This window comes from Anomaloglossus baeobatrachus, unplaced genomic scaffold, assembly GCF_048569485.1.
Source record: "Anomaloglossus baeobatrachus isolate aAnoBae1 unplaced genomic scaffold, aAnoBae1.hap1 Scaffold_352, whole genome shotgun sequence".
Taxonomy (NCBI): domain Eukaryota; kingdom Metazoa; phylum Chordata; class Amphibia; order Anura; family Aromobatidae; genus Anomaloglossus; species Anomaloglossus baeobatrachus.
The window spans coordinates 290,833-317,087 of NW_027442881.1; the positions used below are offsets into that span (position 1 = coordinate 290,833).

The 26,255-nt window shown below is 50.1% G+C and overlaps 1 protein-coding gene across 1 annotated transcript in view; it reads right to left on the reverse strand.

Annotated features, from left to right (window-relative positions):
• LOC142272601 (uncharacterized) overlaps window positions 1–23,744 on the reverse strand; it is a 71,412-nt gene extending 47,668 nt beyond the window's left edge. The window contains exons 1-4 of the mRNA XM_075332508.1: window positions 23,604–23,744; window positions 10,888–11,008; window positions 10,550–10,647; window positions 10,396–10,474 (exon numbers count right to left, since the gene is read on the reverse strand). Of these exons, the coding sequence (XP_075188623.1) occupies window positions 10,396–10,474; window positions 10,550–10,647; window positions 10,888–11,008; window positions 23,604–23,627 (322 nt within the window). The 5' untranslated portion in view covers window positions 23,628–23,744. The remainder of the gene's footprint in view (window positions 1–10,395; window positions 10,475–10,549; window positions 10,648–10,887; window positions 11,009–23,603) is intronic.
• Between the last annotated feature and the right edge of the window lie 2,511 nt (window positions 23,745–26,255).

The window sequence follows — 26,255 nt, forward strand, 5'->3', positions numbered from 1 at the left end:
CATCACACGTTGCTCCGTGTGACACCACGGGAATGATGAACAGCAGCTTTACCTGCCTCCCACGGCACCCGACGGCTAAATGGAAGGAAGGAGGTGGGCGGGATGTTTACATCCCGCTCATCTCCGCCCCTCCGCTTCTATTGGCCGGCTGCCATGTGACACCGAACGTCCCTCCCACTCCAGGAAGTGGACGTTCGTCGCCCACAGCGAGGTCGTCCGGAAGGTAAGTACGTGTGACGGGGGTTAAACGAGTTTGTGCGCCACGGGCAACTAATTGCCCGTGACGGAAAAACGACGGGGGCGGGTACGATCGATCGTGCTATCGCACAATCGGTCGTATCGTGTAAAGCAGGCTTTAGTGTTAATGGCATTATCAAAGGCCTCCCTCTCTGTGCTAATTTTATTGATCTGGGCTGTAATGGCTGCCAGTTCTTTGCGTGTGTACTCTAAATCCACTTCATGACTTTCAGAGTTTACCGTATTTGTGTTTGTAGGGTTGTCAGAAAATACTTCATTGATCAGATCTATTTTTGGATCTGCCTGACTTAATGAGACAGATGGATCTTTTTATTTACATCAGGTGTTACCTGTATAGAACCGGATCTTTTTTGTTCTATACTCTTTTTATGGAATTTACTGTTAAATTCTCTGAGCTACTAATATGCCTATTTTTATTCTGGAAGGGCGGTTTCTTTGTGAAACCTTTTGTTGTGGTTTATTTGTATGGATGCGATCCTGACGATCTTGTTGCAATTTTTTTGATTTATTCATAATTGTATCATGTTCAATTTGTGTCAATTTTGTATTTATCGCAGAGTTCAGAATTTTGAACTCTGGATGAAGATCATTGGAATGATAATCCATCTTATTATATATTTTTTTACATATATATATATATATATATATATATATATATATATATATAAATATAAAGAATTATTTATTATGACCTATATTTATTAATTGAGATGTATTGAATTTGTACGATATACACCCTATGACGTTGCTTTTTATTTGACTATATGTTGTTCCCGCCGTTTTTTTCAAACTGGTGGGTTGTCCTATGATGTGTATGACCTAAGGTATTTATATCCATGTATGTGTTTTACCTTTAATATCTTCTGTTTTATTATTATATTGTCCTGAGGAAAAGGGCAGAGACCCCTGAAACGCGTAGACTTATTCATGCTGCTTAATAAATTACTTGGAATATTAACTTTTGGATTGAATGGTGACAAGCGCGGCGATGATCCCCGATTTCCTTTAGAAGATTTTAGATTCCAGGAGTAAACAGAGGAGTAGTCAGGTCACGATCCGGGGTCAGAAATCCAGGAAGGTACTTAGTGAATACAGGGAGCAAACGAAGGCGTGGTCAGGTAACGGTCCGAGGTCAGAATACAAGGAGAACACGTCAAGAATAGGGAGCAGGCAGAGTGGAGTCAAACAACAGTTCGAGGTCAGGCAACAAGGATCAGAACATATTAATACAGGCTAACAGCACACTCACAAAACCAGAATGTATGACTGGCAAGGTTCTGGGAGAGCATGCTTAAGGGTACTTTACACACTGCGACATCGCTAGCGATCTCATTAGCGATGTGAAATTCTAGATCGCAAGTGCAATCTTTTGAGTGCGCATATGAGAGCATCATTTTACCAGGTGCGATCTCGAAAGATCGCACTTGCGATCTAGAATTTCACATCGCTAAAGAGGTCGCTAGCGATGTCGCAGTGTGTAAAGTACCCTTTATTCAAAAACCAGAGCAATTACAGGGAAAATGGAACACCTGAGCAACCCAGCACCTCCTAGAACCAGAATAGAAGCCTGCACTCTCAATCTACATTGAGAGCTCAGCGCACCAGGTAAACACAGCAGAGCCTCTCAGTGTGCAAGATGCTCTGCACAGAGGAATCGTGACCGTACCCGTTCATCTAGGGAGGGCCCACTGAACTCCTATGTTTCTCAGGGAACCTCCGATGAAAGGCCCTGACCAACCGACTGGCCTCACAGAAAGAGCTCGAACCCAGGATCTCTCTTCGGGTCCATATTCCTTACAATGTACCAGATATTGAAGGGAATTCCGGACCCTACGAGAGTCAACGATCCTCTGCACCTTGTACTCTAAACCTCCGTCAATAGAACTGGAAGAGGCGGGGATGAGGGAGACAAGGCTGAAGAAACAAATTCTTTCAACAGAGACCTGTGAAACACATTAGGGATACGAAAGGATTGAGGTAGTTTCAATGTAAAGGCCACCGGGTTAACAACTTCAAAACCTCACATGGACCAATGAATTTAGGACCCAACTTCATCGAGGCTACCTTCAGTTTAATATTCTTAGAAGACAACCAAACTTTATCCCCTACCTTGAAGACTGGAGCGGTGGAACATTTCTTATCAGCTTTCCGTTTCTGGCGAAATTGGGCCACCCCAATATTTTTTTGGACCTCCTTCCAGACATCCCCAAGTTTTTGTACGGCTACGTCTACTCCAAAAAACCTAGAACTTATCCTAGAAAATTCACAAAATGGGGATGAAAGTTGTAATTACAAAAGAATGGTGAGGTTCCGGTGGACTGATTAACCCTACTGTTAAAGGCGAACTCTGTGAGTGGTACAAATGAGGACCAGTCTTCCTGCTGAGCCGCAACAAAACATAGTAAAATTTGTTCCAAAGTCTGATGTGTCCTCTCTGTCTGCCCGTTGGTGTCAGGGTGATAAGCAAAGGAGGAAGACAGATCAATTCCCCAACCTTTTACAGAACGCCCTTCAAAATTTTGAAATGAATTGCACCCCCCTATCGGACACGATTGCATGGTATCCCCCTGAATATTTTACCACATGTCTGGTGAACAACTTGGAAACTGTTTCGGCATTAACTTTGATAATGGAACGAAGTGTGCTTGTTTACTAACTCGGTCAACCACCACCCAAATAACAGACTTCCCACCAGACTCCGGTAAGTCAGTAATGAAATCCATGGACAAATGACTCCATGGTCTTTCCAGAATTGTCAATGGAGCCAATTCCCCGGCCGGCCAGTTACGACTTACTTTAGTGCGTGTGCAAGTTTCGCAAGAAGATACAAAATTCTTAACATCATTATGCATGGATGCCCACCAGAAGAGCCTGGAAATAGCCTTTTGGGTAGCTGTGACCACTTAGTAAAGAGTCGTGAAGTTCCTAATTCCTGCAACAAACGCAACCTCAGGTACACAGGAACAAATAACTTGGACTCTGGAGTAATAGAAGGAGCCAAGGACTGAACATCACGGATTTCTGCTTCTAACTTCGAAGACATAATGGCAACTACAACACCCTGAGGAAGAATGGAGTTTCTGAAGGAGATACAAAGTGTCAGCCTTCACATTCTTAGACCCTGGCCTAAACGTGATTGAAAAATTAAATCTCGAAAAAAATAATGACCACCTGGCCTGTCTAAAGCGGGCTTTACACGCTGCGATATCGTTAATGAATTATCGTCGGGGTCACGGTGTTTGTGACGCACATCCGGCGTCATTAACGATATTGCAGTGTGTGACACTTATGAGCGACCTTAAACTATCGCAAAAGCGGTCAAAAATCGTTTGCCGCGGAGAAGTCGTCCTGAAACAAAAAAAGGTTCTCTGTTTATTAACGATGTTGTTCCTTGTTCCTGTGGCACCACACATCGCTGTGTGTGACACCGCAGGAGCGACGAACATCTCCTTACCTGCCTCCAACGGCAATGCGGAAGGAAGTAGGTGGGCGGGATGTTACATCCCGCTCATTTCCGCCCCTTCGCTTCTATTGGACGCCTGCCGTGTGACGTCGCTGTGACATTGCACGAACCGCCCCCTTAGAAAGGAGGCGGTTCGCCGGCCAGAGCGACAACCGACGGGGGAGGGTACGATAGCTTTCGATCTCGCTAGCGAGATCGCAGCGTGTAAAGCCCACTTAAGGGTCAACCGTTTGGCTGATTCATTATACGCTAAATTTTTATGTTCAGTGAATTGATGAACAGCTCCCTCCAAAAAATGCCTCCATTCCTCAAACGCTAGTTTGATGGCGACCAGCTCACGATTCCCAACATCATAATTTCTCTCTGCAGACGAATTTTTTTTTCGAGAAAAAGGCACAAGGCTGCAAGTTGGTTAATGTTTGAGGACCTTGAGACAATACCGCCCCTATGCCAACTTTAGAAGCATCCACCTCCACAATGAACGGCCTCTTGAGGTCTGGCTGAATGAGAAGCGGAGCGGACATAAAACATCTTTTGAACTCCAGAAAGGCCTCCGATGACCAAATCCACAGATCCCTTACCTGTAAGGTCCGTAAGAGGTTTGATAATCTGACAAAAACCCTTAAAAGGAACCTGGCACCATTTTTTTCAGTATTGAACCAAAAGTCTCACCTTCTGTAGCTCCTGGCTCGCATTCTATGAAGGTGAACTCACTCCCCTTGCAGACCCAAGAAATAATTTTATGAAATCTGACCGCCACGTATTTAAATGACCTGTTCTGGTCGGATGGGCATGCTCTTTTTCGGCTCCTGTCCCTCGCTCCTGCTTGTCGTCCTCCTTTGATTATTGACGTGTCTGACGCCTCCGTCATCATCCACGTAGCTGGGATGAATCTCGCACCTGTGCATTCATTCCCGGCTCACGCAGCCGCATTTTGCTCTGCCCTATTGCGGACAGAGCCGAAAACATAGGTGGGCTTGCACAACCCCGTGAGCTATCTCACAATCTCTCGTTTGCAAGCTCTTGTCCCCCCTTCCCCACGAGTTCTGTGCGTAGATGCAAAATTGTGAGCAAGCTCACGGGCTCGCTCAAGCGCACCTATGTTTTCGGCACCTGCGTGAGCCAGGAATAACTGCGCAAGAGCGAGATTCAGCCCAGCTACGTGAATGATGACGGAGGCATCAGACACGTCAATCATGAAAAGAGGAAAACAAACAGTGACAGGAGTGGGGTACAGGAGCTGAAAAAGAGCACGCCCATCTGCCCAGAACAGGTTATTTCCATACGTGGCAGTCAGATTTTATACAATTATTTCTGGGGTCTGCAAGGGGAGTCAGGGAACAAGGTGCACCTTCATAGAACGCAGCCCCGGAGCTGCAGAAGGTGAGACTTTTGGTTCAATACTGAAAACACTGGTGACAAGATCCCTTTAATACATTTTCTGTAGTAATTGGCAAACCCCAGAAAACGTTGCAATGCTTTAAGGTCGCTAGGTTGGATCCAATCAATTACGGCTCGCACCTTCCCAGAGTCCATCTTAAACCCTAATGTAATATAATACAGATTACACCAGAGCTTACATACACAAATAGAACAGTGTCCTGAAGTAGTGTCCTACAAGAGTGTGCTATCGGGAATAGACACACAAGACTATATCGGAACACTAATTTCAATGGAGCTGCACGTAGCTGACAAACTACGCATGAAAGTTGATCAAGCGGAACACAAGAAACAAGAAAAGAAAACAAACTACTTCCCATCAGAGTATGTGTACACTGAATGGCAATGTTTAGGATCCCTAAACAATTAAGGGATTAGTACCTCATGTGGACTAAATGCCAACAAACAATTTACAACTGGCTGGGGCTCCTAGCCACCAGCGTGAGCTCACGCCGCCCACATGGACCCCCAGCGAGAGCAACCCCGACTCCACCCGCAGCACTGGAGCCGTGCTGGAAGCGGCTTGGAGCTGTGCGGGGGTTGTGCGGGATCCAGGAGGTGCTCACGGTGTGGGTGGGGTTATTGCGGGAAGTGTTGGTGGTGAGTGGCGCGGGGTTTAGGGGGTGCTCACGCTGGGGTCAGTGTGGGCGGCATGAGCTCACGCTGGTGTCTACGAGCCCCAGCCAGTTGTAAATTGTTTGTTAGCATTTAGTCCACGTAAGGGACTAATCCCTTAATCATTTAGGGATCCTAAGGGTACAGTCACACTTTAGCGACGCAGCAGCAATCCCAACAGCGATCTGACCTGGTCAGGATCGCTGCTGCGTCGCTGAAGTGTGAGCTGGTGAGTGGTCGTTGGTGAGCTGTCAATCAGGCAGATCTCACCAACGACCAGCCCCCAGCCAGCAGCGGCGCGTGGAAGCGACTCTGCACTTGGTAACTAAGGTAAATATCGGGTAACCAAGGGCTTGGTTACCCGATATTTACCTTTGTTACCAGCGCACACCGCTTAGCGCTGGCTCCCTTCACTCCTAGCCACAGTACACATCGGGTTAATAAGCAAACAGGTTTGCTTATTTACCCGATCTGTACGCCAGCTACATGTTCAGGGAGCAGGGAGCCGGCACTGGCAGCCTGAGAGCTCTGTAAGCTAGTAACTAAGGTAAATATTGGGAAACCAAGAAAGGGCTTCCCATGGTTACCCGATATTTACCTTAGTTACAGCTTACCGCAGGCTGCCAGATGCCTGCTCCCTGCACATTCAGATTGTTGCTCTCTCGCTGTCACACACAGCGATGTGCGCTTCACAGCGGGAGAGCAACAATAAAAAAATGACCCAGCACTGTGTGTAACGAGCAGCGATCTCACAGCAGGGGCCAGATCGCTGCTCGGTGTTACACACAGCGAGATCGCTAATGACGTCACTGCTGCGTCACAAAAACCGTGACTCAGCAGCGATCTCAGCAGCGATCTCGCTATGTGTGAAGCACCCCTAAACATTTGCATTCTGTGTACACATACTCTGTTGGAAGCGCAGCAGCTTGTTTACTTTTCATCTTACGGTACCGTCACACATAACGAGATCGCTAGCGAGATCGCAGCTGAGTCACGGTTTCTGTGACGCAGTAGCGATCCCGTTAGCGATCTTGTTATGTGTGACACCTACCAGCGATCAGGCCCCTGCTGTGAGATCTCTAGTCGTTGTAGAATGGTCCAGGCCATTTTCTTCAAAGGCGATGTCCTGCTGGGCCGGACACATCGCTGTGTTTGACACTGTGTGACAGGGTCACAGTGACCGCTGAGATCGTTATACAGGTCGCTACTGCCACCTGTATTGTTCCTGCATCGCTGGTAAGATCTGACTGTGTAACATCTCACCTGCGACCCCCCAGCTACTTACCTGCGATCCCTATCAGGTCGCATCATTTTCGGGATCGCTGGTAAGTCGTTGTGTGTGACTGGGCCTTTAAACCCAATCGCTGACACAATGAACCCCAGGAATGAGATGTCTAGAACAGAAAAGGTTCACTTCTCCAGGTTAGCAAACATTGAGTTTTCTCTAAGCCTTTGTAGAACACATCGGACATGTTCATAATGAGAATCCAGATCAGGCGGAAAAAAAAAATATCATCAAGATAAACCACAATAAATCTTCCAATGTAATCAGAAAAATATTGTTCATAAAGTTCTGAAAAACAGCAGGTGCATTAGTCAGTCCAAAAGGCATCACAAGATCCTCAAACAGACCCTCGGACGTTAGACAAGCCGTCTTCCACTCATCACCCTCCCATGCGTATTAAATTATAAGCCCCTCTAAGATCGAGCTTAGAAAACCATTTGGCCCCTATAAGCTGATTGTATAGGTCCGGGATATGTGGATAGGTATTTTTAATCGTTATTTTGTTCAATTCCCGGAAATCGAGGCAGGGACGGAATCCTCCATCCTTTTTTTTTAACAAAGAAAAATCCAGTAGCTACAGGAGAGAAGGACGGATTTGGCCTTTCCGTAAACTTTTGCTGATGTATCCTTTCATGGCGGCTCTCTTAGGGCCAGACAAATTCTACAGGAGAGGTTTGGGCAATTTGGCATTAGGCATAAGATTGATAGCACAGTCATAAGGCTGATAGGGGGGTAAGACCTCTGCCTCTTCTTCTGAAAAAACATCTCTGAAATCTTTTACTCTGGAAGACCCTCCGGACTAGCAGAGCAAACCTGAACAGAAGTGAGACATTTCTTATGATAATCAGAACCCATCTGACAATATCCCTTTGTCACCAATCAATGACAGGATTATGCAAAAGTAACCAAGGGATTCCCAGCACCAACCCCCGCAGGTAAATTATCCATCACATAACAGGAGATGGCCTCGACATGGAGAGATCCACCATAAGTGTGAATTCCACCGTTACAAACTGGACCAGGTTCTGGGGTAACAGTGTTTTATCAATGGCGACAATCTGCATGGGTTCTTCCAACCTAACTGTCCCTAAACCTAGTTTCATAACCAGTCTAGAAGCAATAAAGTTCATAGAAGACCCAAAGTCTATGAAAGCGCATGCTAATGAAGATCGATTCTCAAAAAGTATATCCACATTCACCAAGACTTTATCTGAGGAGTTAAGAGGTACCTGTGAGACTGGGTGACCTCCTTGATAATCACCCAGACTTGGCTCGTTTGCTGAGGGGGTGCCAAGCAGTCCTTCAGGAAATATCCAGCGCGAACACAGTAGAAGCACAGTCCAAGATCGCATAGACGTCTCCTCTCCTTATCTCTAAGGCTGGCTCCACCAACTTCCATAGGCTCTGTCTCTGGTGAGCAAGACTCAGAGGGCTGAAGGAAACCACCTGTCAAGTCTCACGTCTCTCCCGTATCCTGAGATCCTTCTGGATAGCCTGAGTCATGGTTTCCCCCAGTGAATCAGGAGGAGAGTGGAGAGCCAGAGCGCCCTTTAACATATCCGACAGGCCTCTGTGAAACTGACACCCGAGGGCTGCGTCGTTCCACAGGACCTCAGATGACCACTGTCTGCACTCAGAACTATACTGATCAGAGGTGCGGCCTCCCTGTGTCAGGTTCATGATCTTTGCCTCTGCCACCTGGACTCAGGTTCATCATAAATCAATCCTAAAGCGTCAAAGAAAGCGTCAACAGAAGACCATTCTGGGGCTAATGGAGATAAAGGAAATGCCAGGTCTGAGGACCTCCCCCTTAAAATGGACATTATTATTGCTACCCACTGGGACACATTCCCGGATGATTGGGATTGCAAGCTAAAAAATAATTTGCAGCTCCCCCTGAATATTCTGAACTGGTCTTTATCCCCCAACTTCATATCAGGGAGCGCCATCATGGGTTCAGAAGAGCTCAATTGCACATCAGACAGTCCAGAAGTCATGACTACAGTCGATAGTGGAGGGTTCTCGGAAGCACTCAATGCACTAGAAAACTGTCCCTGCAACAGAGTCTGAGAAGATTTTAACTTCTGCTGCTCCATGGCTAGATCCTGGACCAAATGAGTCAGAATTGCCACCTGATCACAGAGAGTATGTACTGGATCCATGGGTGGCGAGAAAAAAAAGTCAAGCCAGTTGTAATGTGACACTAGTCACTACTTACGGGTAGTATGAACGCAAGAGTAGTCAGACAAGCCAGGGTCAAGTACCAGGAGGACACGTAATGGATTCCAGGAGTAAACAGAGGAGTAGTCAAGTCATGATCCAGGTCAGAAATCTAGGAAAGCACATAGTGAATACAGGGAGTGAACTAAGACGTGGTCAGGTAACGGTCCAAGGTCAAAATACCAGGAGGTCATGTCAAAACAGGGAGCAGGCAGAAAGGAGTCAAACAGTCTGAGGTCAGGCAACAAGGAGCAGAACCCAGGAATATAGGCTCACAGAACTCGGTTCTGGGAGAACTTGCTCAGTTAAGAAGCAGAGCAATTACAGGGAAGATGGAACACCTGAGCAACCAACACCTCCGAGAACCAGAATGGAAGCCTGCGCTCTCTATCTACACTGACAGCTCAGCGCACCAGGTAAACACAGCAGAGCCTCTAACAGTGTGAAAGATGCTCTGCACAGAGGAATCGTGACCGTATCCCATATAAGCCTTGGACAGCCCTTTCAGGATATATAACCTTTACTGCAGTACGTTCCCCATAGTGTTTGTGTAAGCCCTGGACATTCACAGTCACATGCCGGCTAGTGAATGCAATGAATATTTACCCTTCCCCCACTCATCCCTCTGTGCCGGTGTCACTGATTAACATACTGTATGTTCCAATGAAAAAAGAATATTCACTAATATTCACCCCCTTCTCCCACATCAGTGATTCAGCCAGGCTGCCATATTACTACCCGAGGATGGCAGCGCTATGCTCACACTAGCCGGCGGCTCTTCTCCCCCGAGCGTGTCAGTGTGTATTTCTATGCAGAGGACACGCTCAGGTGAGGAGCCACCGGCCGCTCCGAGGATCGCGATACCATCCTTGGCAGTAATACGGCCGCCTCAGTGAATCACTGACACGGCACAGAGGGGAGGGAGAAGGGGGTGAATATTCATTTTTCACTAATGGGAGACCCAAACACTGAGACAAATACAACATATAAGACATCTCCAGAAAATAAGCCGGAGCGCATCTGTTACAGCCAAAAGCAATATAAGCCCCTGTCTCATTTTCAGAGGAAACACGGTAGCGACCACATAACAGACAGGACCGTCTCCCCTCCTCACCCTGCGGATCGGCCCATATAGCGAGCGCCTCCTGTGCTCCATGTATAACGGCAACCTGAATATCCATCAGATCTTCACCCTGAAAAGAAACGTCAATGAGTTCCGGTCCAATCACTTTATGGTCAGATGTTGTGGAGACGTCAGCGCCATCTACCTGATGAGTCTCCGGGACATTGTGCTTCTCCTCTGGACAGTCCTGGGCACACAGAGGACGGGGACATCTCTCTGGGGGATTTCTCCTCCTGGATCCATCTGTAGGAAACACAAAGAGGCGGAAGAGACAGAGTCATGTGATGAGGAGATGATGGGAGAAGTAACCAGAGAAGACTGCGATGGAGGAGAATATTGTGTATTTCTATTCTCTGTAAGTTGCTTCAAAATATTCTACAATCAGAAAGCGGAAAATTCTTGTATCTAATGATCATATAATAGAACGACGCGTCAGAGACGTCATCACATCAACCGGAGCCAACAAGAAGCCGCGCCCCTCACCTGATGTCACCGACCGCTGCTCCTCCATCATCACCTCCTCGTACCGTTCCTTGTGTCCTTCCAGATACTCCCACTCCTCCATGGAGAGAAAGACAGCGACGTCCTGACACCTTATAGGAACCTGACAACAAAGACACCGACATCACCCAGAATCCTCCAGTGCTTCCTGTATAATGTCCCAGTGTTATGGATAAGATTATGAATTATTATGAGTATATAAGAATTATATGGAGATATCCATAAAGAACAGGATTTAAGATGATGTTTCAGACTGTGTACCCCCACCTAGTTCTGCATTTGGACATAAAACTCAGACAGTCTGGGCTATTCTTGTGACAAGTGAATCATGCTGACATTGCTTAATATAAATGAGGAACCAAGCACATTAAAGTAAATTGTATATCACAGAATAAGCTGTTCTACTTTATCCAATAGGAGACGTGTTACGTATTCTTGGCACCTAGCCAAGAAGTCCGGTTAAATATCTGTACAAACTTCCGGAATAAAGGAGTCTTACTTTCTATTCATATCCGAGTACGTCTCTCTGGTGTGTGTGAAAGAGAGTGGTTATGCATGCTACCACGGGTGACTCATAATTTGGACTGCAGACAGTTTAAGAGGGATGCATGACTAGATTGCATCAACCTAAATTAAGGCCTTATCATTTGGCGCCCAACGTACCTTAGGATGGAGCTCTGGACGGCGGACGGCCGTGCTGACACCTTCAGTCGAAAGGCAACTACGCGAGAGGTGGAGATGCGCACTCCAAATGCAGGTGAGAAAATTTGTATGATCTCACCTTGCAAACCTCCTGCGTGTACTTGCATTTTCGAAGGGGGGGGTTGGGCTGTCCCAGTCTAGACACCTAATGACCGCCATCTCGCATGAGATAAGCCGTCCTAAGAGATCTCACACCAAGGTGGTCAGGTTCACCTTAAGCTGTCTGTAATTTATGTAATGTAATTGTAAATCACATGAAATGTAATGTGGTTTGAGGTTTTTTTGTCTGCTCTAGGAGAAAAGCAGAAGTTCTATGTTTTATTTTTCTCTGACTTAACTGCAGGGGAAAATGAGGAAGTTGTTATATACGCTGGATATATGGATATATGGATATATATGGTTATATCTGCAGGTGAGATCAGCCACCTGGATGGTGTATATAGTGTCCTTATTGTTATGTCATTGTGTTGACCTGTGTCTACCTGTTGAAATGTCTGTCTATTTGCAGCAGGTGGAGTACTTGCTGGTATCGCTCTAATCACTGTGTTTGCAGCAAGGCTGGCTGCAAAAAGAGGAAGTTCTATGTGCTTTGTTCGTACTTGCTGGTTCATGCAAAAAGAGGAAGTTGTGTCACGAGAATGTACCTTGATATATTGAAGCTGTTTCTTCTATGAGTGAAAAGAAAAAAAACAAAACTCTGAAGCTGTACTTTGAAGTATGCTGTTTAAGTATACTGTTATGTATACTGTGAGATACACTGGTGTGTGACAAGTCCGGTCGATAGTTGATGTTTGATAAGGCCTTGAACGGACCTGATCTTCGGGGATAGAAGATTTGGAAGGGTTTTCTATGTACTGGTGCAGTGTTGTATAAAGTGGGGGACTGACCCTGACTGTTACCTGGTACGGTTTTCCTGCTAAGCAGTGAGTTGAAGTTGTACTCATTGGTCTTGTTTTAGTGGATGTCAGTGTATTCTTACCTAGGATTGAATATACTGGTATACTGGGGAAAACCCTTGATTTTAGGCTTAATCATTGAATATTGATGTTCTGGACGGATTTGTTCAAATAAGGTGTATATAGTGTGAACAGAGGTTACTGGTACATGAAGTAAGAGATAGTGAGGGTGAATTTAGTTTCTATCACCCACGTGACACTTCTTCCTGGTAGGACAACCCGTTTGTGTTGTGGTTTGTGGACTGAGGTAGAAATTCTGTGTATTCTGTGGATGTGTATAGTCGCTGGTCCAGGAGAGAAAGTGGATTACGGCAGACCAGACATCCAGGTTGACGTGTTAGTTTAGGGAGTTTACCCTTTGAATATGGGGTCTAATCAGTCCACACCTGTCAAGTTAACAGCAGAAGAATTAGTAAGCGAGCAAAAAGGTAAAAAGTATGTTAAAAACATGAAGTCGCTCCTTCAGTGATCACTGCCAAGAGAGGGAGATTAGAGGAGCAAGAATGGAAAGATGTCTTGTTAAATAAGCGAGGGATTTCGAAAGATAAAGATCTCCTTATGGATGCTGAGGCATGGTATAGAACGTCAAAGGATGTTAAAAGATTGGCATGGAAAGAGGAATGGGATAGAGATGGTAGATATCTCTATATTGCACCAGCTCAGAAAATGGCACCTCAGGAAGTGGCCAAGCCCATTAGGAAACAACGCCCCCTCCTTATAAGTCGTCCCCAAAGGGTTGGACTTGTGTAGTTTGTCCCCCTGCCCACCAAACGCCCTCCCTAGCCTGCCCAGACGCCATTTCAGGTCGGGCCGCACCTAGTTCCCTTTTCCAGCCATCTTAAGTCCCAAGGCCACTGGCCTATTTGTTGCTGGAGCAGCAGAAGACACCGAGGGGGGGCAGGAAGATGACAATGATTTAACAATGATTCACAAAAACCACTAAAACTGATTTGTATGGGCTCACCCAAATTAAAGATGGGGATTCTTTCTGGCCAGTAATGGAGCCAGGTTTACAGTGAGGGTGCATGTACCTTATCACCCAAGTGACCCTGGAAGATGTTTTATGTATAATGTACGCAGTTTTTGGTGTATAACACCGTAGGGCTGAAATTGAAAGGAGGAAAAAAAAAAAAAAAGGGAAGTGTTAGTTTCTATTTCAGTGTCCTGTGAATGTACGTATGTTGAAATGGAGAATTCTCCTAAGGGGGGAGATTAGATGAGAATTGATGAGTAATTCTGAATCTAGTAACTACACTATGTGTATTTTACCTGTCTGTGAAAATAAGAAACATAAGCTGATATATAGGGTGGACTTGTATACTGTCTGTGGAGCACTGTGTCCACGTAAGCCCACCCCATTATTCCTGTTCTGAATGTAGATTTCTTTCTGTCACTCAGTGTTTTACCCAGCCCGGGGTATGGTATGGGGATATTATTGCAGGGGCTGACAGGAGATAGGGATACGCTGGAGGCTCGGCCCTGACCACCATCAGGTCTACCGTCGAGATGAGGGCAAGCACAGGGTCCCTAGTTACAGGGTCAGCTCAGGGGTCCCTATATAATCCATATTCCCAGTGACAGATTGAATACCTCCTGAATGTAGATGTCACAATACATGTCACTCCCTCCCAGGCCTCTTCAGACGCCATTTTTGGCCAACACCTACTTCCTCTTTTAGCGGCTGTTTCTTATCGGTAATTATCTTTAGTGGACGTTTTAACTCAGACACTACATAGTTCATCTTTAGACGCCATTTTAGTCCAGCCGACACCCAGTTCCCCATTTTTGTTTCAGCAGCCACAGCCACTGCTCTGTTTATTGCTGACATAGCAGGGACTGCAGAGGGGGGATATAGGGACCTGAAACACACACTCCGTTTTTGGTCATATATGCAGTTGTTCCCCATTGTGTTCCCACTCATGAACCTTAGCAGAGGTTATTACTGATAGTCCTGTGGAAACTTTTCCCTTTACTTTTGCATGTTTGTTTTGCTGTATCTAGTATACAGTTTAGTAGACCATATAGACTGCTCACTATTAGTCCTGGTGGACAGTGAATATTTTTCTGCCTATGGCAGTTGCTGCTTAGCCTGGTTTGAGATATTCTCACTTGTATGTTATCCTGCCTGGTATCTTGCACAAGAGTTCCCTGATAGAGAGGGTGGAGGATCATGTGGTCCCAAGGGGACATTGATCATCAGGAGTTGACATATATTAGAGTTTTCGTTGGCAGCACCCAGTAATCCTTTGTGTCTTAGTTTGCAGGGTCTGACAGGAGAGAGGGATACGCTGGAGGCCCGACCCTGACCACCATCAGGTCTACCGTCGGGATGAGGGAGAGTGCAGGGCCCCCAGTTACAGAGTCAGCACAGGAGAGGTAGAGTAGATACGCTCCACTGCTTTTTTCTAGTTGTGTATATGTAGTCAGGGGGTGCTGCTTGGTAGTTTCCAAACCCTCTTGTGCTCTTTTCTCTTTCCCCGGGGTTTTAGGGAGTCTTAGTTTTTAGAATTTCAGTGTTCTCCTGACCCCAAAGTTACACCCATTGCTCTTTCTTACAAACCTGGGTATAGTCCTTTGTATCAGGTCTCCGAGAGCCCACATGTAAACTACAGCTGGTAAGGACCAAGACACCCTCCTTCAAATGGCAAGACGTGTGGAGATGAATCTAGCAGCTTACAAGATCACCCCACATACAGATGTGCTACAGTCACAGTCACCTGAGCTACAGTCAAAGTCACCTGAAGAGTATCATCACGTCATCTCCAGCCCAGAAGTCATTCTACCTATTTGCCATGGAGGAAGACAGCAGCCCTTTGAACACTACTCAGCCAGATTGAACACCTACCTAAAGCACCAGTTGAAGATCAGTGCCCGTATGACATCACTGCTCCCTGACAAAGTCACCATCTCCCGGTGTCCGGTCCTTAATCCTGCTACACTTCTCCTTCCTCCAAGGGGGGAGTGTCCCACCTCTGACACCTTGGTGATAGAGGTAGTCGACTCTGGCATAGCTGAAGAAACTCTGGATTCGATACAGTGACGGATACACCTTTGGACCCTGACTTAACCCCTTTGCGGATGGATCAAGATGTGCATCAAGAAGACGGTTCCACATGGGTATGGTGCTGGTAGCAGAAGACGCTGTGCTGATAGAGCAGTCGTTACCCGCATGCCTGTCTGTGAAGAAGCAGATGTATGTACTCTCGCTGAAGTCTGCAAGATGGCAGCCAGCATCTGCTCTGTGGAGGACAAGAGACTTGATCACTGCCAATGGAACTGTACGCCCCCATGAGGCCATAGAAGAACGGATGGAAGCTTTGCTATTGCCAGACAGAGTCGCGGTGAGCAGGGTTGAGGCCTACATTGGAGGAGTCAAGGGAAGCAGTAAGAAGTGCCCTCACTGACAGAACATCCAAAGAAGCCCCAAGACCACTTACCAGAGAAACAGTCAGTCAATCTGTGCTTTTAAATGACCCCGATGTGAAGAAGAAAGGAAAGATGGAAAGTCTGGAGAAAACATTATCCTGACCCTAGAAGAGCAAGTCTCAGAAGAAGAAGAGGACTGAGATAGGGTGCAGCTGTGGGCTCCCGGAGACCATGGAAAGTGGCTAGTGACCTGCTTTCACTGCCAGCCAAAGAGATATGGCAGGCCTTAGACACAGAACTGACTCTACACACCCCATACCAGCCACAGAATAGAGGGAGGGTTGGGAGGATGGGGCAGTGTAGAAAGCAAGGGCATTAGAGTCTTCCCCTTGCATTGTTCAGTGTCAGACACACCCCAGCAGGGACCACTAGGTTGAGACCCTATGAAATCCTGTTTAGAAGTAGCCCCAGATACTTCAACTAAGCTTGTTGTTTGTTTGTTAAAACATTTACCTAATATACGTTTTTGAGTTTTCTCCTCCAGATCCAACCAGATCTAGATTTTTCTCTCTTTTCTTTTTCTCTCTCTCCTCTTTTCCTCTCTCTTTTCTCAATCTTTCTCTCTCTCCCTCTCTTCTCAATCTTTCTCTCTCTCTTTCTCTCTCTCCTCTCACTCTTTTTCTTTCGGACGAAGATCCATGCATTCCACTACAAAGAGATGTCGGACCTGCCTGAGACCAGGAGATGGCTGTCTTCCCTCTTCTACCCGATACTTTGTGCCAGGACGATGATATCTAAGCATATGGACCAGAAGATGACTGTGCATCCCACCTTTGATGATGTCCCACCATTACCGCCGGAGGACTGAGGAGCTTGAGACTCTGAGAGAAACCAACCCTGATAAATATTAGCCAATTAGAGGACTACTGCCACGTTCCCCCTTCCTGAATAACGTGTGCCAGCGGAACATAGCCATGAGGACAGTCTAGAGAATACGGTCAGGATCTGGCTTCCTATGCATAGTCTGTTGGGTGGGAAGATTCATCCACAAGGGATGGGGTATCTCGTATGTGAGTGAGGTAACCATCGGCATTAGGACAGATCAATAGACCTGGAAAAGTAAGGAAAGACTTTTTGGCTCTCTCCAAAGGGGGGACTGTTATGGACAAGATTATGAATTATTATGAGTATATAAGAATTATATGGAGATATCCATAAAGAACAGGATTTAAGATGTTTCAGACTGTGTACCCCCATCTAGTTCTGCATTTTGACATAAAACTCAGACAGTCTGGGCTATTCTTGTGACAAGTGAATCATGCTGACATTGCTTAATATAAATGAGGAAGCAAGCACATTACAGTAAATTGTATATCACAGAATAAGCTGTTCTACTTTATCCAATAGGAGACGTGTTACGTATTATTGGCACCTAGCCAAGAAGTCCAGTTAAATATCTGTACAAACTTCCGGAATAAAGGAGTCTTACTTTCTATTCATATCCGAGTACGTCTCTCTGGTGTGTGAAAGAGAGTGGTTATGCATGCTACCACGAGTGACTCATAATTTGGACTGCAGACAGTTTAAGAGGGATGCATGACTAGATTGCATCAACCTAAATTAAGGCCTTATCACCAGCAGTCACCTCTCCCCTCATCACCCTGAATCCTCCAGTGCTTCCTGTATAATGTCCCAGCAGTCACCTCTCCCCTCATCACCCAGAATCCTCCAGTGCCTCCTGTATAATGTCCCAGCAGTCACCTCTCCCCTCATCACCCAGAATCCTCCAGTGCTTCCTGTATAATGTCCCAGCAGTCACCTCTCCCCTCATCACCCAGAATCCTCCAGTGCCTCCTGTATAATGTCCCAGCAGTCACCTCTCCCCTCATCACCCAGAATCCTCCAGTGCTTCCTGTATAATGTCCCAGCAGTCACCTCTCCCCTCATCACCCTGAATCCTCCAGTGCTTCCTGTATAATGTCCCAGCAGTCACCTCTCCCCTCATCACCCAGAATCCTCCAGTGCCTCCTGTATAATGTCCCAGCAGTCACCTCTCCCCTCATCACCCAGAATCCTCCAGTGCTTCCTGTATAATGTCCCAGCAGTCACCTCTCCCCTCATCACGCAGAATCCTCCAGTGCCTCCTGTATAATGTCCCAGCAGTCACCTCTCCCCTCATCACCCAGAATCCTCCAGTGCTTCCTGCATAATGTCCCAGCAGTCACCTCTCCCCTCATCACCCTGAATCCTCCAGTGCTTCCTGTATAATGTCCCAGCAGTCACCTCTCCCCTCATCACCCAGAATCTTCCAGTGCTTCCTGTATAATGTCCCAGCAGTCACCTCTCCCCTCATCACCCTGAATCCTCCAGTGCTTCCTGTATAATGTCCCAGCAGTCACCTCTCCCCTCATCACCCAGAATCCTCCAGTGCCTCCTGTATAATGTCCCAGCAGTCACCTCTCCCCTCATCACCCAGAATCCTCCAGTGCTTCCTGTATAATGTCCCAGCAGTCACCTCTCCCCTCATCACCCAGAATCCTCCAGTGCCTCCTGTATAATGTCCCAGCAGTCACCTCTCCCCTCATCACCCAGAATCCTTCAGTGCCTCCTGTATAATGTCCCAGCAGTCACCTCTCCCCTCATCACCCAGAATCCTCCAGTGCTTCCTGTATAATGTCCCAGCAGTCACCTCTCCCCTCATCACCCAGAATCCTCCAGTGCTTCCTGTATAATGTCCCAGCAGTCACCTCTCCCCTCATCACCCAGAATCCTCCAGTGCCTCCTGTATAATGTCCCAGCAGTCACCTCTCCCCTCATCACCCAGAATCCTCCAGTGCTTCCTGTATAATGTCCCAGCAGTCACCTCTCCCCTCATCACCCAGAATCCTCCAGTGCTTCCTGTATAATGTCCCAGCAGTCACCTTTCCCCTCATCACCCAGAATCCTCCAGTGCTTCCTGTATAATGTCCCAGCAGTCACCTCTCCGCTCATCTCCCAGAATCCTGCAGTGCCTCCTGTATAATGTCCCAGCAGTCACCTCTCCCCTCATCCCCCAGAATCCTCCAGTGCTCCCTGTATAATGTCCCAGCAGTCACCTCTCCGCTCATCTCCCAGAATCCTGCAGTGCCTCCTGTATAATGTCCCAGAAGTCACCTCTCCCCTCATCACCCAGAATCCTCCAGTGCTTCCTGTATAATGTCCCAGCAGTCATCTCTCCCCTCATCTCCCAGAATCCTCCAGTGCCTCCTGTATAATGTCCCAGCAGTCACCTCTTCACTCATCACCCAGAATCCTCCAGTGCTTCCTGTATAATGTCCAAGCAGTCACCTCTCACCTCATCACCCAGAATCCTCCAGTGCTTCCTGTATAATGTCCCAGCAGTCACCTCTCCCCTCATCACCCAGAATCCTCCAGTGCTTCCTGTATAATGTCCCAGCAGTCACCTCTCCCCTCATCACCCAGAATCCTCCAGTGCTTCCTGTATAATGTCCCAGCAGTCACTTATCCCCTCATCACCCAGAATCCTCCAGTGCTCCCTGTATAATGTCCCAGCAGTCATCTCTCCCCTCATCACCCAGAATCCTCCAGTGCTTCCTGTATAATGTCCCAGCAGTCACCTCTTCACTCATCACCCAGAATCCTCCAGTGCTTCCTGTATAATGTCCCAGCAGTCACCTCTCCCCTCATCACCCAGAATCCTCCAGTGCTTCCTGTATAATGTCCCAGCAGTCACCTCTCTCCTCATCACCCAGAATCCTCCAGTGCTTCCTGTATAATGTCCCAGCAGTCACCTCTCCCCTCATCCCCCAGAATCCTCCAGTGCTTCCTGTATAATGTCCCAGCAGACACCTCTCCCCTCATCCCCCAGAATCCTCCAGTGCTTCCTGTATAATGTCCCAGCAGTCACCTCTCCCCTCATCACCCAGAATCCTCCAGTGCTTCCTGTATAATGTCCCAGCAGTCACCTCTCTCCTCATCACCCAGAATCCTCCAGTGCTTCCTGTATAATGTCCCAGCAGTCATCTCTCCCCTCATCACCCAGAATCCTCCAGTGCTTCCTGTATAATGTCCCAGCAGTCACCTCTCCCCTCATCCCCCAGAATCCTCCAGTGCTTCCTGTATAATGTCCCAGCAGTCACCTCTCTCCTCATCACCCAGAATCCTCCAGTGCTTCCTGTATAATGTCCCAGCAGTCACCTCTCCCCTCATCCCCCAGAATCCTCCAGTGCTTCCTGTATAATGTCCCAGCAGACACCTCTCCCCTCATCCCCCAGAATCCTCCAGTGCTTCCTGTATAATGTCCCAGCAGTCACCTCTCCCCTCATCACCCAGAATCCTCCAGTGCTTCCTGTATAATGTCCCAGCAGTCACCTCTCTCCTCATCACCCAGAATCCTCCAGTGCTTCCTGTATAATGTCCCAGCAGTCACCTCTCCCCTCATCCCCCAGAATCCTCCAGTGCTTCCTGTATAATGTCCCAGTAGTCACCTCTCCCCTCATCACCCAGAATCCTCCAGTGCTTCCTGTATAATGTCCCAGCAGTCACCTCTCCCCTCATCACCCAGAATCCTCCAGTGCCTCCTGTATAATGTCCCAGCAGTCACCTCTCCCCTCATCACCCAGAATCCTCCAGTGCTTCCTGTATAATGTCCCAGCAGTCACCTTTCCCCTCAACACCCAGAATCCTCCAGTGCTTCCTGTATAATGTCCCAGCAGTCACCTCTCCGCTCAACACCCAGAATCCTCCAGTGCTTCCTGTATAATGTCCCAGCAGTCACCTCTCCCCTCATCACCCAGAATCCTCCAGTGCCTCCTGTATAATGTCCCAGTAGTCACCTCTCCCCTCATCACCCAGAATCCTCCAGTGCTTCCTGTATAATGTCCCAGCAGTCACCTCTCCCCTCATCACCCAGAATCCTCCAGTGCCTCCTGTATAATGTCCCAGCAGTCACCTCTCCCCTCATCACCCAGAATCCTCCAGTGCTTCCTGTATAATGTCCCAGCAGTCACCTCTCCCCTCATCACCCAGAATCCTCCAGTGCTTCCTGTATAATGTCCCAGCAGTCACCTTTCCCCTCAACACCCAGAATCCTGCAGTGCCTCCTGTATAATGTCCCAGCAGTCACCTCTCCCCTCATCCCCCAGAATCCTCCAGTGCTCCCTGTATAATGTCCCAGCAGTCATCTCTCCCCTCATCTCCTAGAATCCTCCAGTGCCTCCTGTATAATGTCCCAGCAGTCACCTCTTCACTCATCACCCAGAATCCTCCAGTGCTTCCTGTATAATGTCCCAGCAGTCACCTCTCCCCTCATCACCCAGAATCCTCCAGTGCTTCCTGTATAATGTCCCAGCAGTCACCTCTCCCCTCATCACCCAGAATCCTCCAGTGCTTCCTGTATAATGTCCCAGCAGTCACCTCTCCGCTCATCACCCAGAATCCTCCAGTGCCTCCTGTATAATGCCCCAGCAGTCACCTCTCCCCTCATCACCCAGAATCCTCCAGTGCTTCCTGTATAATGTCCCAGCAGTCACCTCTCCCCTCATCATCCAGAATCCTCCAGTGCTTCCTGTATAATGTCCCAGCAGTCACCTCTCCCCTCATCACCCAGAATCCTCCAGTGCTTCCTGTATAATGTCCCAGCAGTCACCTCTCCGCTCATCATCCAGAATCCTCCAGTGCCTCCTGTATAATGTCCCAGCAGTCACCTCTCCCCTCATCACCCAGAATCCTCAAGGGGTTCCTGTATAATGTCCCAGCAGTCACCTCTCCCCTCATCACCCAGAATCCTCCAGTGCTTCCTGTATAATGTCCCAGCAGTCACCTCTCCCCTCATCACCCAGAATCCTCCAGTGCTTCCTATATAATGTCCCAGCAGTCACCTCTCCGGTCATCACCCAGAATCCTCCAGTGCTTCCTGTATAATGTCCCAGCAGTCACCTCTCCCCTCATCACCCAGAATCCTCCAGTGCTCCCTGTATAATGTCCCACCAGTCACCTCTCCGCTCATCCCCCAGAATTCTCCAGTGCCTCCTGTATAATGTCCCAGCAGTCACCTCTCCGCTCATCACCCAGAATCCTCCAGTGCTTCCTATATAATGTCCCAGCAGTCACCTCTCCGCTCATCCCCCAGAATTCTCCAGTGCCTCCTGTATAATGTCCCAGCAGTCTCCTCTCCCCTCATCACCCAGAATCCTCCAGTGCTTCCTATATAATGTCCCAGCAGTCACCTCTCCCCTCATCACCCAGAATCCTCCAGTGCTTCCTGTATAATGTCCCAGCAGTCTCCTCTCCCCTCATCACCCAGAATCCTCCAGTGCTTCCTGTATAATGTCCCAGCAGTCACCTCTCCGGTCATCACCCAGAATCCTCCAGTGCTTCCTGTATAATGTCCCAGCAGTCACCTCTCCCCTCATCACCCAGAATCCTCCAGTGCTTCCTGTATAATGTCCCAGCAGTCACCTCTCCCCTCATCACCCAGAATCCTCCAGTGCCTCCTGTATAATGTCCCAGCAGTCACCTCTCCCCTCATCACCCAGAATCCTCCAGTGCTTCCTGTATAATGTCCCAGCAGTCACCTCTCCCCTCATCACCCAGAATCCTCCAGTGCTTCCTGTATAATGTCCCAGCAATCACCTCTCCCCTCATCACCCAGAATCCTCCAGTGCTTCCTGTATAATGTCCCAGCAGTCACCTCTCCCCTCATCACCCAGATTCCTCCAGTGCTTCCTGTATAATGTCCCAGCAGTCACCTCTCCCCTCTTCACCCAGAATCCTCCAGTGCTTCCTGTATAATGTCCCAGCAATCACCTCTCCCCTCATCACCCAGAATCCTCCAGTGCTTCCTGTATAATGTCCCAGCAGTCACCTCTCCCCTCATCACCCAGAATCCTCCAGTGCTTCCTGTATAATGTCCCAGCAGTCACCTCTCCCCTCTTCACCCAGAATCCTCCAGTGCTTCCTGTATAATGTCCCAGCAGTCACCTCTCCCTCATCACCCAGAATCCTCCAGTGCTTCCTGTATAATGTCCCAGCAGTCACCTCTCCCCTCATCACCCAGAATCCTCCAGTGCTTCCTGTATAATGTCCCAGCAGTCACCTCTCCCCTCATCACCCAGAATCCTCCAGTGCTTCCTGTATAATGTCCCAGCAGTCACCTCTCCCCTCATCACCCAGAATCCTCCAGTGCTTCCTGTATAATGTCCCAGCAGTCACCTCTCCCCTCATCACCCAGAATCCTCCAGTGCTTCCTGTATAATGTCCCAGCAGTCACCTCTCCGGTCATCACCCAGAATCCTCCAGTGCTTCCTGTATAATGTCCCAGCAATCACCTCTCCCCTCATCACCCAGAATCCTCCAGTGCTTCCTGTATAATGTCCAGCAGTCACCTCTCCCCTCATCACCCAGAATCCTCCAGTGCTTCCTGTATAATGTCCCAGCAGTCACCTCTCCCCTCTTCACCCAGAATCCTCCAGTGCTTCCTGTATAATGTCCAGCAGTCACCTCTCCCCTCATCACCCAGAATCCTCCAGTGCTTCCTGTATAATGTCCCAGCAGTCACCTCTCCCCTCATCACCCAGAATCCTCCAGTGCTTCCTGTATAATGTCCCAGCAGTCACCTCTCCGGTCATCACCCAGAATCCTCCAGTGCTTCCTGTATAATGTCCCAGCAGTCACCTCTCCGGTCAGCAGCTCAATCATCTTGTTGCTGAGCTCTAGGATCCTCTTCTTGCTCCTCTCATGTATCGGGGGAGGGGCTGTGATGGGGCTCAGGCTCCGCCCTCCTGACTCCTGGAGATGGATGAGGGGAGTCACACAGTCCCCGGTGTCTTCCTCACTATGTGTAATCCTGTGGATGGAGACAAATCACTAATCCCAGATATATAATGAAATCCTGACAGGAATGTGAGGAGTTACCTCTCCGCTCAGCAGGGAGATGACCTCCAGGGAGAGGGTTAATAATCTTCTGCTGATCTCATTCTCATCCATCCTCGAGGATCATTCAGGAGAAGGAGGAAAACTGGATCCGCTGCAGGGATCTCGTGCTGCCGGGGTCTGTGATAAAAGAGAAGATGGAAAGCACAGGGGACAAGAAAGAAGAGAATTGCTAAATACTGCCCAAAACATTGCAGGAGTCCGCATAGAATATAAGTGGCTCGCTCGGCCCGCAGCCACAGGAGCCTCCGCGCGGGGGGGGGGACGGCTCGGCCCGCAGCCACAGGAGCCTCCGCGCGGGGGGGGGGGGACGGCTCGGCCCGCAGCCACAGGAGCCTCCGCGCGGGGGGGGGGGAGGGGGACGGCTCGGCCCGCAGCCACAGGAGCCTCCGCGCGGGGGAGGGGACGGCTCGGCCCGCAGCCACAGGAGCCTCCGCTCGGGGGGGGGGGACGGCTCGGCCCGCAGCCACAGGAGCCTCCGCGCGGGGGGGGGGGGGGGGGGGGGGGGGGGGGGCCGGGGGGGGGACGGCTCGGCCCGCAGCCACAGGAGCCTCCGCGCGGGGGGGGGGACGGCTCGGCCCGCAGCCACAGGAGCCTCCGCGCGGGGGGGGGACGGCTCGGACCGCAGCCACAGGAGCCTCCGCGCGGGGGGGGGGACGGCTCGGACCGCAGCCACAGGAGCCCTCCGCGCGGGGGGGGGGACGGCTCGGACCGCAGCCACAGGAGCCTCCGCGCGGGGGGGGGGACGGCTCGGACCGCAGCCACAGGAGCCTCCGCGCGGGGGGGGGGACGGCTCGGACCGCAGCCACAGGAGCCTCCGCGCGGGGCAGGGGGGGGGGGACGGCTCGGACCGCAGCCACAGGAGCCTCCGCGCGGGGGGGGGACGGCTCGGACCGCAGCCACAGGAGCCTCCGCGCGGGGGGGGGGACGGCTCGGGACCGCAGCCACAGGAGCCTCCGCGCGGGGGGGGGACGGCTCGGACCGCAGCCACAGGAGCCTCCGCGCGGGGGGGGGGACGGCTCGGACCGCAGCCACAGGAGCCTCCGCGCGGGGGGGGGGACGGCTCGGACCGCAGCCACAGGAGCCTCCGCGCGGGGGGGGGACGGCTCGGACCGCAGCCACAGGAGCCTCCGCGCGGGGGGGGGGGACGGCTCGGACCGCAGCCACAGGAGCCTCCGCGCGGGGGGGGGACGGCTCCGGACCGCCATCCACAGGAGCCTCCGCGCGGGGGGGGGACGGCTCGGCCCGCAGCCACAGGAGCCTCCGCGCGGGGGGGGGGACGTGCTCGGCCCGCAGCCACAGGAGCCTCCGCGCGGGGGGGGGGACGGCTCGGCCCGCAGCCACAGGAGCCTCCGCGCGGGGGGGGGACGGCTCGGCCCGCAGCCACAGGAGCCTCCGCGCGGGGGGGGGGACGCTCGGCCCGCAGCCACAGGAGCCTCCGCGCGGGGGGGGGACAGCTCGGCCCGCAGCCACAGGAGCCTCCGCGCGGGGGGGGGGGGGGGACGGCTCGGCCCGCAGCCACAGGAGCCTCCGCGCGGGGGGGGGACGGCTCGGCCCGCAGCCACAGGAGCCTCCGCGCGGGACAGCTCAACTGTAACACTGCACTGAACCCTCCGCTGTCACCTCACCTGAATAGCAAGAAATGTGCTGCTGGCTGACAACAGAGAACAGGAGCTGCGCTGACGATCAGGACGTAGAGAATAGATCCTAGTGTGCTAAGGGACCTCTGGTGACGTCAAGACTATTGCCCATGTGACTAGAAGGGGCGGGCCTTCGGCATAATAGTTGATACCAGGAAGTAATAGTAGATGCTAGAATGTACGGGCTCCTTCATGGCATGACGTAATGTGCCACGTGATGGGAGCGTCTTCAAAAGGCAGCCGGATGATTTTCAGTCAGAAGAAGGTTTATTCCTTCTGAAAAACATCGGCTGCATTTTGAACACGCCCCAATCACGTGACAAATGACGTCACACCTGTCAGGAGCCCATACATTCTAGCATCTACCATCACCACGTGGAGTTAATTGTTACTTTCTGGTATCAACTACAATGTCGGAGGCGCCGCCTCTTCTAGTCACATGGGCATGACGTCACCCCAGAGGTCCCTCTGTGCAGTAGGATTTATTTAGCTTCTACCGTCCTGTGTGCGCAGCTTCTGTTCTCTTTTATCAGCCAGCAGCAGAGATCCGCCATGCAGGTGAGGTTATAGGGGAGGGTTCGGTGCAGTGTTACAGTTGGAGTTAAACTGTGAGAGAAGAGTTCGGCCCCCCCGCGCGGAGGCTCCTGTGGCTGCGGGCCGAGCGAGCCGTCTCCCCCCCGCGCGGAGGCTCCTGTGGCTGCGGGCCGAGCCCCCCCCCCCCCCCCCCCGCGCGGAGGCTCCTGTGGCTGCGGGC